Source organism: Diabrotica undecimpunctata, chromosome 10, assembly GCF_040954645.1.
Source record: "Diabrotica undecimpunctata isolate CICGRU chromosome 10, icDiaUnde3, whole genome shotgun sequence".
NCBI classification, from domain to species: domain Eukaryota; kingdom Metazoa; phylum Arthropoda; class Insecta; order Coleoptera; family Chrysomelidae; genus Diabrotica; species Diabrotica undecimpunctata.
The window spans coordinates 73,567,027-73,579,583 of NC_092812.1; the positions used below are offsets into that span (position 1 = coordinate 73,567,027).

At 32.4% G+C, this 12,557-nt stretch overlaps 1 protein-coding gene across 1 annotated transcript in view; it reads left to right on the forward strand.

Moving 5' to 3' along the window:
- fuss (SKI family transcriptional corepressor fussel) overlaps positions 1-12,557 on the forward strand; it is a 130,621-nt gene that overhangs the window by 9,678 nt on the left and 108,386 nt on the right. The window contains exons 2-3 of the mRNA XM_072546134.1: positions 2,515-2,599; positions 7,835-7,976. Coding sequence (XP_072402235.1) covers positions 2,516-2,599; positions 7,835-7,976 — 226 coding nt within the window. The 5' untranslated portion in view covers position 2,515. The remainder of the gene's footprint in view (positions 1-2,514; positions 2,600-7,834; positions 7,977-12,557) is intronic.

Sequence of the window (12,557 nt, forward strand, 5' to 3'; positions counted from 1 at the left end):
CAACCAGTGAATACGTTTAATACCGCGTTTGGAATATGAAATAATTTTGTGTGTGTGTTTTTTTTGATAAGAAATACATTTACGTATTATCAGGAGTGAGTGTACTGCCTGATATGTCTTGGACAATACCGACTAAAAACCTTCCCCTCTTCTGCTTCTGTTTCTCCCGCGGAACTACAGTAAGGCATTACTTCACGGGGGAGGATCTGGCTATTGCTCTTCCTTAATCTTGTCGAAGTCATTGATTCTCTTCCTCCAATCGTCTCTATTTTTAACTCGCCTCCTTTCAATGCGGCGAAGATCCTAAAGGACTTCCATCGCGAATGTGCTGATTGCATCCCAAGCTGCCTTAGATAAAAGTAATTCTCCTACTATGGTCTTTGGACGAATTTTCTGCTTGATAACTGTTTCCAGAGTATTAAGCAGTAAGTTGACCGAGGACACACGAAAAACACTTCCTCCACAATCTTTAAAACGATAAAGACATGCTTGAAAGCAGCCATGTCCTGAGAGCATCTGCTAAGATAATTGTTGACTTCGCCATGTTTAGGTTCAGTCAAACATTCACTTGTGATATAAGACAATGAGTCTTATAAACACGTTAACTATTATAAACATATCTGCCCGTTGTTGCGAAATCCCACTGTAACTGCCATCGACGCATGCTGTTTTGTCGTTAATTGCTAAGTTTATCAAGGCATAATGTAGTTGTAGTTGACTTCTCAGCTGATAAAGAGTCTTCTTTTCTTCACTAGCACTCTAATAGGTAGCATCCCGGCTATGATGTATATTGCGTCCTTAGATACTGTGCTGATACTGTACTGTGTACACCTGCTTTGTTTTGGATCACCTATATTCGGCATTAGCCGTGGTAAGGCTAACTACTAACGCTTTAGCACTGGCATGCTTCACTTGCTGCTTAACGCTGAGTCTGGCATCAATTAGCACTCCCAACTACCGAAGGAATGGTTGTGTTGTGATTTCATGTTCTCCAATGCTCAGTGTTACGGTTTCCACCTATTTCCGACTAGTAATAAGCACTGCTGCGTTAGTTTTAAATTGACTGTGTTCATCCACTGAAAGATTCTCTCGAAGATGATGTCGAACGTCAGATTTATTTCCTCAACCTACTTTGCGACGATCACCACAGCCACGTCATCAGAGTATGTCGCGAACCCAGCATCCCTTGGTAATTCTAGCTTTAACAACTCATCATACATAATATTCCACAACAGGGCCTAATACAGAGCATTGTAGTACTCCTCCAGTAATTTTATATTCCTTCGTGCCAGACTTTGTTTCATACTTCAAAAGTCCATCAGTGAAGTAACTAGTCACTACCCTCCTTAGATACGCCGGCACCCTCATTTCGGTTAAAGTTCGCATAATGCTACTCCAGTTGGCGGAGTTAAAAGTATTTTTAACTTCCCATGTGGCCAGACAATCCTTCTTCGTACCTGTTTTCCATCTAGTTCCTGGGATCATCTCCGTAGCTATGTTAACGACAAGATTAATCGCATCTAGTATTACGTGCATTTTTCAAAAATGATACTCATTGTTGTTGAGTAGAGGTTCAACTGCTGCTTTGATGGACTATTCATACTAATATCTTGCCAGCTGTATCCAACATACAAAGAGGACGATACTTTTGGGAGAAGCACTAATCTTTGTTGCTTTCATATGTATGAGGAAAGTATCCTCCTTGAGACATGTATTGTAAACCTTCAGGAACATTGCCGGTGATTCGGCTACTTTTAAAGCCATGTTTGGGATTCCTTCTAAGCTCAGAGCTTTATTATTTACTACTCTATTACACGCCTCCATCAGTTGATCGTCCGTGATCTTTGGGATTTCTTCAGCCTCGCACTTCTTCATTGGATGATAAAAGTTTTGTTGGGGGAATAGTGTAGTAACGTATGTGTGTGTGTGTGTCTGTGTGTACGTAAAGACAGAAAGATGACATTAGACAATAATGTTTTTGAATAGAATATACCATTTCGAACCAATTTAAAAAAATATTATAAATATTATAAAATAAAGCTTTTGATGTGACGGAAAAAAATTGTCATTAGCACTAGCAAGACATAGGTGTTACGTTTGGTTTTTAAGAGGTGTGAAAATTTCACTAAACTGATAATTTTTCACAAGAATGGAGTTAATATGGAAAAAATCATAGATGCTTAAATTCTCCAGCAATATACCTTAATGATGTACTCTACATAATAAATTCTCTATTTAAAATTAAAGGTTTTTGGTACTGGAAGGCAGAGTTGACAAATGACAGATATTTATATCGTTAATGATAGATGTGCTCTTTGAAACAAAAAATTGACCTGTTTTATCGTTTTCACAAAATTGTTTGTGACTTGTGAAAAATTAGCCCTTATAGACTCTTGAGCTATTAGAAAATAGTAATTGAAGCTTTGGATATGAAGTTTTTGTATTTAAAATAGATTTAGTTTATTTGTTGTACATAATTGATAGACCCAATAAATATATACTTGTTCTTTATAGTATGGAATCATTAAAACCAAGAATGTCTGAATCCCCTCAACCTGGAGTAGCAGCCAAAAAAGAACTCAGCCCAAAACCAAACCAGGTAAAATCTAGTAAATTTGTTATATTAAATGTACTTATTTATTAGAACAATTTTAACAATATTTAAATATTATTAAATTAGTAGTCAATTCTTAAGAGCAATAAAAAATACATAATTTAACTCTACAGTCGTAGCGTTTCTTGACGGAATATACGTCAAGATGTGAGATCCAAATTTTGTAAACACATGTTTCTGCAAAAAAAAATTTTTTCATATTTACTCCATATCAATAAGCATTGTTTATGCTTTGTCTGTTCACTATCTAACATTTAGTCCAAAAACCGCAGCTGAGATCAAGTCTCATATATTGACTGTTGCATTCCATATTGGTTCTTGCAGCACCTTCGTGATACATACCTTCCTCCAAGTCCTCTTTAAGTGATTCATTATCACTGTGGATAATTTTTTTTGTCACCGTGATTGGAAAGACTATAAACCTTTGCAATATATATCTACCTCCTGGAGCAGTAATATCCAGAAACGAACTAGAGGATCTTTTCAATCAAATTTCTACTCCTCGAATCATTTTGAATTGAATAAATTATAGATCATCTCAACTTGTCTCTTTTAAATGACGGACGTCCAACTAGATTTAAAATAAGAACTGGAGAAGCTACTCCACTTGATCTAACAATATGTGACAGCAATGTTTATCCACATTAATATCTAATGCAATACACGTACAACAGTGGCCACTATTCATTAATTATAGAAAACAATCAACTTAACCGTACAACCCGTTTTTCTCCAAAATGGAAAATAGATAAAGCCAATTGGAAGCGTTTTGCCGAACAGATAGAGTCGGACATAAACAAGTACTTGAGAACCATAATTAATGTAGAAGAATCTCTACATAACTTGACCAAAATAATTTAAGGCAGCTGAAAACTCAGTCGGTAAAACAGCTCCAACAAAACATACCACACCAGTTCCATGATGGAACGAGTCTTGGAAAAAAGTCATTAGAGAAAGTAAAACTGCCTTTAATAAATACAAAAATCACTAGAAAATCAACTAGAATATAAGAGAACTCGAGCCATAACTAGATTTACAATAAGGAGAGCTAAACGTTAAAACTAGATGTATTATGTTTCTAAAATAAACATATTTACTCGTATGAGTGACATATGGAAGAAGATAAAATGAATATCGGGAAAACATTCAAATCTAAAAATCAACTCACGAAATTTTTAAGATAAGGTTATTACCTCCGACAACGCATTTGCAGAAGAAATGGCTAACACTTATAAACATAGGTCCAGTGATACCCAGTATAACCACAGCTTTATCACACTTGGCATGAAGAACATGAAGCAACATGAGCAACATGAAGAACATAATCTAATTGACTTTGACGAAATAGATAAATCCTATAGATAAATAGATAAATAGATAAATCCTATAAATAGATAGTCCTATAAACTTCCTTTTTCTGATGGAAGAATACAACGGAGCCCTTAACTCGTTTAAACTTGATAAAAAATAAAAAAAATAATTTCAAACGGTCACCAGTGCTTACTAAAGTTATTTAATTTAATATGAACGCAACATAAATTTCCATCAAAATGATCAGAATCTATTATTATACCAATTTTAAAACAAAACATTCCAAAAATTAATCCACATTCATATAGACCAATATCTTTGACATGTGCTATGAGTAAATTACTGGAAAAATTGTAAATAAAAGGCTTTTATGGACTTTTGAGAATAGAAAATTAGCCATTCCAAATCAAAGTGGCTTCCGTAGAAATCGATCAACAATGGACAATATTTTAGCATTAGACAATGACGTACCTACTTACAAGTTTTTTCTGCCAATCAAAAATGCGTCTGAATATTTTTTAACATCAAGGGAGCATATAATATCACTTGGAATCACCTAATGGTTAAGAAACTACATAATTTAAATATCGGGGGACATTGCCTAGCGTTTATTAATAATTTCTAAGCAAATAGATCATTCCAACTTAAAACTAATGGCATGTTATCACCAAAAACAAAACTAAAGAATGGTACTCCGCAAGGATCAGTTTTAAGCCCTTTAACCCAGCTTTTTAGTAGCAATAAATGATGTCTTAGCCAGTATGAACTCATCATTGAAAGGTCTCGTATACGCAGACGACCTTTTCTATGCAAGAAGTTAAAATATGGAAAAAATCACGAATATACTACAAACGTTTTTAAATCAACTAGAGAAGTAGTCGCAAAATTGTGGATTTCAATTTTCTACAAAAAAACATATTTTATATTATTTTCAAAGAAAAGCTACTGTAATCATCCTCCACTCTCACTATATAACAATCCTCTAGTTCGAAAAAACAATGTAAAATTTTTGTTGAACATATTAAAAAAATTGGCAGTCGAATACCAAACAAGAAAAATATCCTTAAACCATTGTCTAAAAAAGAATGAGGAGCAAATAGACAAACTAGGATCTCCCTCTACAGAACACTAATCAGATCTAAATTAGACTACGGTGCGAGAACATATTTATCGGCTAATGAAACTTCCCTTAATATTTTATATACAATACACAATACTGCATTCCGCCAGCTTTCAGAACCATAGCAATAGAAAGCCTATATTGCGAAGCAGCTGAACCATCACTCTATTATAGCAGAATATACTGAAAGTTAACCTACACAATTAAACCAAAGGAAATCCTAACATCTACACCTTCAAATATGATCACCTGAATCGATTATCAACATTTTTCTCCAATAAATCCCATCTACACAAACCTTTCTACTACCGAATCAAAATGGATCTCTCATCGCTTAATACCATCTTTCCTCCTTGCTTTCCCTTTCGTTTTGAATCTGCTGCACCATGGACATTGGGAGTACCTAAAATATTAACTACCTAAACTTCATTGGACAAACATACTACTAACCATAATATAATACATCAAAATCGGCAAAACTTATTATCAAACTATACAAATTTCTATGAAAATATATACAGATGCTTCAAAATCAACAAATGGCGTGGGAGCAACAGTTATATATTCTAATATGTGCTAAAAATATAAGTTGCCAATACACTACAGTATTCTTAATGCAGAATTATATGCCATATACAGGGAACTTACATATATTATATCTTCACCACAACAGAAATACATTATTTTGACTGAATCACCAAACTCATTATAATCCATAGGGAAAATATACCCAGAGAATCTCATTTTAGAAAAAATTAAACAAAATCTGATAGATGTACAAACTATTAGGTGGTAATCTTCATTTGAATCCCATCACATATTGGAATTCGAGGTAATGAAGAAGCCAATAAGTGTGCGTGTGAAGCAGTCAACTCAGCTGACTATGATCGTAAAATATGTGATAACTAATGATGATTCAAGTGTTATCAAATCACGGATCCAAAGTGGGTAACAAAACCGGTAGCAATTTTCAGTGTCCAATCTTCGTAATATTAAACCGAACATTTAACGTTGGAGGTGTTTCCCCATCAAAAGAAGAAATCAAGTGACAATAACCCGTCTTAGATTTGGTCACACCAGTGCTACACATAAGTTTTTAATTATGAAAGAATCCAAACCGAAATGTGAGCAGTGTAACATTAAGCTCTCGGTGAAACATATTATAGACTGTCCAGTTTTCTCCGTAGCAAGAAGCAATTACGGTATCCCAACAAACCTAGAGAAAGCACTTGGTGCAAATTGTTTCTTCACCAATATGCTAAATTACTTGAAGGCTATTAATTTTGTAAATATCTAATATTTAATATTGTATAGATTTGCTTCTAACTAATAACCTTCGGGTTGACGCGAATTTGTAAATAAAAAATAAAAAAAAATTTAACAGTGGCACTGAAATTTTTCACAAATGTCAAAGAGTGGCAACTAAGATTTAAGTTGAAATATTAGATTTTGTAGCATGTAAAGTTAATAATGTAAGTACTTCCATTACATTTTTAAGCCATTAATTTCATTTAGTGGTAGTCAAAACGGAAAATCAACAGAAATATGTAAAATACAAAGAGGTGTCAGACAGGATTGTATACTATCCCCACTGTTATTTAATTTATATTCAGATAGAATATTTAAAGAAGCGCTGCATAATTTTAAATGGGGCGTGCAAGTTAATGGAATTCTGATAAATACAATCAGATATGCAGACGATACAGTTATTTTAAGTGATGACATGAATGGATTACAATGCCTTTTAAATGCCATTGATACAGTGGGAAGAGAGTTTGGCCTAAACATAAACTGTTCAAAAACAAAACACATGGTGTTTAGCCGTTTAGCACATCAAGATGCACGATTATATGTTGATGGTCATATAATTCAAAGAGTGTCCAGTTTTAATTATCTTGGTTGCCATATTACTGAACAACTAGATCCAGATCAAGAAATAAAACGTAGAATCGAGATAGCCCGCACGACATTTTTAAAAATGAAGTAATTCTTCTGTAATGATAACTTGCAACTTCAACTTCGAAAGCGCATGGTTAAATGCTACATTTGGTCAGTCCTCTTATACGGTGTCGAAGTATGGACATTAAAAATATCCATCATTAATCGTCTGGAGACCTTTGAAATGTGGCTGCACAGACGTATACTAAAAATTCCATGGACGGCTATGCTGACAAATGTGGCAGTCCTTGAGAGAGCAAATGCTGCTCGCGAGCTGCTTGATAACATCAAATGTAGTAAGATGGCCTATTTTGGACACGTAGTAAGGGGAGACCGATATAATATTCTTCAACTTATTATGATGGGTAAAATCGAAGGACGCAGAGGAATTGGTAGAAAGCAGGCCTCTTGGTTGAAGAATATCAGGGAGTGGACAGGAATGAGGAAAGCTGAGCAACTCTTTAGAATAGCTCAAGACAGAGACAGTTTCGCCATGTTAATCGCCAACGTCAAGGGGACTTGATAGGGCACGTTAAGAAGAAGAAGGTGGTTTATTATTAAAATTATTTAAAAAATAATAATTTGCATAACTATCTGTTGATACATGGTGTTTTTTGATGACTGTAGCTTAGAGAACTTTGAAATTTTAAATTTAAATTTAAAAAGCTTTAAAAGCATCAATTTTAAAATAAAATTAATATTCAATGTTCATATTTGCATATGTTTCTTAAATTGTTTTAATTTGTGATATTTAACCTAAAATTATTTTCCAGTAATTAGTTAAAATGTCTTCCAACTTTAATTAATTAATGGAATTGTCTCTTAATGTATTTATTCATATCAAGTTTCAGGTATCAACTGTAGTGCTCTACGGTGTCCCGATTGTTTCCTTAGTCATCGAAAACCAGGAGAGGTTATGTTTAGCGCAGATATCTAATACATTACTGAAGCAGTTTAGTTATAATGAAATACATAATCGACGAGTTGCATTAGGTAAGGATGTTTAAGGGATTTGTAAAGATATACAATTTATTATTTTTATTGGGAATAAGCCAGAATTTTACTTTAAAATTAGTTATTAAACTTTTAAAGTAAAATTAGTAGATTATTCCCAGTAAAAATAGTGAATTCTGTTAATATGCCACAGGAAAATGGCTTCAGAACAATATTTAAAGCATACAGTTGTTTGAAAAAATGTAGGCAATGATATTCTCCAGGCTTGGATAATATGTCGAATTCTACAAGGTTATTAATTACTACGTGGTTAAGCAATCTTACAATTTTCTAAATAGGATGCCCTGTATGTTTTCTCACATTTACATTCCTCTCATAGTCCCTGTTCTTACAATATAAAGTTTCATATTACTGTATATAATTCATTCATAATACATATTTCCAACTGTAAACAATTGTACGTGCAAGCCAAACAGGGTTCTACTGAGGTGTAGTATATGATTTTTAAAAATATATACTTCTTGAAACTAAGAAGAATTTCTTGAAGTTTAACTGTGACTAAAATGTAATGTTCCATTAAAAAAAATGCACTAAAATAAAATATTTATAATATACAAAGTATTTCGAGTAAAGTAGCATTGTCATAAATAGACTTCGGCAAATATGCAAATAAAAATGTAGAAAATATGCGCATAAATATGCACGTGTTTACCCGAAAATATGCAAATATTTTACAAAATATGCATACAAATAAATAAAAAAATCGTAAAATAGTAACAACTTTATTTAAAAAAAAAGTGTACATAACTAAATATTTCCTACTATTCATTAAGATTTACATTTATTTTAAGTAACTACATCATTTTTAAGTATGAATAAACTTATTTAGAATTATGGTAACAATAAATGACCAAGTGGTGTTCAAAATTTTCTAACAAAAACTTGTGGCTTCTGTCTGAGTACATATATTTATATATGGAAAAACTTCGTTCAACATCAACTGATGTAACGGGAGCATTTTTCAAACTAACCAAAACATTTGGTTCTAAATTAATTGTTTCCGAAATATTTCCAGCTAGAACACTGACTACTTCAGAAAGAATATGGTAACCTTTATTTTTTTCCATAGTAGCTTCAAATTTTTTTAAAATATCTTTTCCAATATTACCTCTAACGTTCCGACAACATGACGCAAATTCTTTTATTAATGCTGTACTTTCGAACAATGACAGTTTTGGTGATTCTAACTGAGTAATTGTTTTTTGAACAAAACTAAAATTTGATTTTATAAATAAAAGTTTTTGTTGAAGCAAGTTACTCTGAAAAGTTTGTTTAGAATCCAAAAGAGATTGGGAACTTTCATCTGTTAACGTATCAATTATGTTCTTTGTTTTAACAAAATGATCTGCATAAAAATTAGCTGCTTCTAACCATGTTCCCCATCGCGTTAAAATAGGTTGTGGTGGAAGAGGAATGTTAGGTAGCATTTCTTTATAAAGTTGAATTCTTATAGGAGATTTAAGAAATACTTTTTTGACACTGGATATCATGGTATTTACAAGAGGAAACTTTTTTCGTATTTCCTCTGCAACTCTGTTTAATCCATGCGCTACACAAGTAACATGTATTAAATCTGGGAAAAATATTTTTAAATTTTGTCCTGCTTTCACCATATAAGGAGCAGCATCCGATAAAATAAGCAGTAATTTATTAGAAGGAATAGTTGTCGGAAGAAAAAAAGTTGCTAATGTTTCTTGTATAAAACGCGAAATTGTTAAAGCATTTGTTTTCTCAAGTTGCTGGCATGAAATAAGATGAGATTTTGGTAAGGTATCTTCTTTAAGAACACCAATCAATAAATGAGCAATATACTTTCCTGAGGAATCAGTGGTTTCGTCTACAGATATGTAAAAATAATTATCTGCAATTTCTTCCTTAATATTAATTAACACCGACGAGTATAGCCCGTTCACATTATTTCTTCTTAGAGACCGATCACTTGGAATATTAAGTTTGCAATATTTTTTTAGAAACGAACTAAAATTTACATTTGCTAATTTTGCAAGCGGTATGTTTGCAGACACTAATGCGCGACACAAGTCTTCATTAAAAGTTTCTTGCTCATCTAATTTTTTTGAAGTAGATTGGAAACATTTAGCCATTGAAGTTTGATGTTTTCCTCCTATTTTTCCTTTTTTTGCAATGTGTGAAGCAGTTCTCACATGTTGGTCTATCTGAAATTTCTTCTCACATGCTATCTATAAATAAAAATAAAAACCTTTATTTTAACCCAACCCTTAAAATATAAAAATATACAAGGTGTTTTTGGTTAATCAAATAACTGGTTTGGAAAAAAAACACTCGCTAAGTGTTTTAAATGCAGTATTAATCCACAAATTAGTTTTTGTTACTAACCATTAGTACATCATATAACTTATTTTAAAATTCAACAAAAGTTTTTTTTTTGTTAATTCAATTACAATAAAAATATTTGTGTTTTAGAATAGCTGACTTCATAAAAAAAAGTAAAGGTGAAAATTTTTTCTAAATACACACCATTGTATTGTACCATGGACAATTTTTTCTCACTAAAGGAAGCTATTTTTCATTTAAAAACAACCTACGAGTACTAAATTTCAAGTAAATACGTTTATTGGTTTTAAAGTTATTGTTGTTATTAACTAAAAGAATTTAATTTTTTTTAATTTTAACACCCTGTATCTCGAAAAGTAAATAAGTTTGACCCCTCATTAACTATATCGTTTTGTTCAATTTTTCGAGAAGTATCTACAGTCAAACGTTGTAAGTGTCATTTGGAAACACCCTGTATGTATGAAATATTAGATATTTAATAGAAAATATTAGATACTTACAATTTTGCCACAGACTGAACAGTAGATTTTTCCCATATCCATAGACAGCTCTTTATAAGGTTTAATCCAAGTTGAAGCACTGGTTGTTTTAGGCATTATAAAATCACAATCTTCCTTTTTGTTACGCACAACGAGTGTTTACGCTTTGAATATCAAAACAAAAATGATTTACAAATCTGAGCATCAAATTAGAAATGTTTAGGTACCTAATTTAATAAACTGGGAGATTTTGGAAAATCCCTAAATTAGGAACAAAACTATTAGCCGTTTACCTGCTGTTAAGATACAATAAATTGTAGATAGATTTGGGGATCAGATCATAAAATGCAAATGAGCGAACCCTTAGCGATTATCCAATAACTGAATGCCTCAGTGACCGAGACTTTCTAAGAATGTTGAGGGCTACTTAAATTGATCTTCTTTGAAATTGTAAATGTTTTGTACCTGTAGAGATTACGTACTTAGATCATTTCTTGATTAAAATGACTACAAAATTTTATACAAGAATTGAAATAAATTGGTATGTTTAAAAATTTTCAAATACAGTATAAAAATCTGAACTTTTATGCACTTTATGCCAAAATATGAAATATTTGCATAAAATATGCACAATATGCAAAATATGCAATATGCATATTTGCCGAAGTCTAGTCATAAGTTTTTCAAAACTTAAAAACATACCATTTAAATAATTCAGAGTCCGAGAAGCTACATGTGCTGCTTTCTTCGTCTGGATTTATTATTATTGGTTCAATATAGTTCTCTATTATGTTGTTTAACCTCCACATTTTGTACTTGACTTTTTGTTCAACGTGTTGCACACATTTATGTCATCTAGTTTAAGTAATATTATTTATTGCATCATAAAAAATCCTTTTCATGTCTGCAAATTTAAGTATTTTTTTTGGCTGTTACATAATTTTTCACTTCTGGCCAGATAAGTTCCATCGGGTTGAGCTCACCTTGGTGAATGGTATGAAAGCAGCCTTAAAACTATTTTGTTCTGGCTTTTTGCCATCTCGTCAATAATTTATTTGGTATGTTGTCCCTTATGTTGTTTAACAATAGCTAACAGTTGCACTTTTAACATTGAGTCTTCAAAACCTATATATATTTTTTATTTTACAAGGCTTTGATATCAGCCTTTCTAGAAGCGGTAGTTGGACCTTTTTCATTTTTCTGGAATGATAAGGCGTGTTGTCCAATACATAATGGAGTATATTTGTGAACCATTTTTCAAAAGATTTCCCGTCCATCTCCTTATGGTAGTCCCCACTTTTTTTTATTCAAACACCTACAGCGATTCTAAAACAAACCCATCTTTACTGCCAATGTGACAAATTATTAGCCTCTTTCCTTTTCCTGAAAATTTGGTTATTTTAAAATTTACTTGAAGTGAAAAAGCACGTATAACATTTACCTGCAGGATTTTTTAACCCCGTAGAAAGTCCATCTAAAAACACTAGATGTTACCGAATTGTCGACCCAATGCTTTGGATTTGGAGTGACCAACTTTTAGAAAAGTTTCGTCTAAGTAATAAATTTTCCGGTTTACATTTCTGTAGGACTTTATTCCGATCAGAAATTCTCATCTCCACAAGACAATTTCATCTCTGTCCATCAAAATACTGCTTCGCTGACGACGTTGAAACTTGAAATTTCAACGTTAAGAATATTATTAAAAAAATTAATATCAAACCAACTGGTTTTCTGGGTTGGATCGCGTCGAATTTTGCTGCACCTGAGC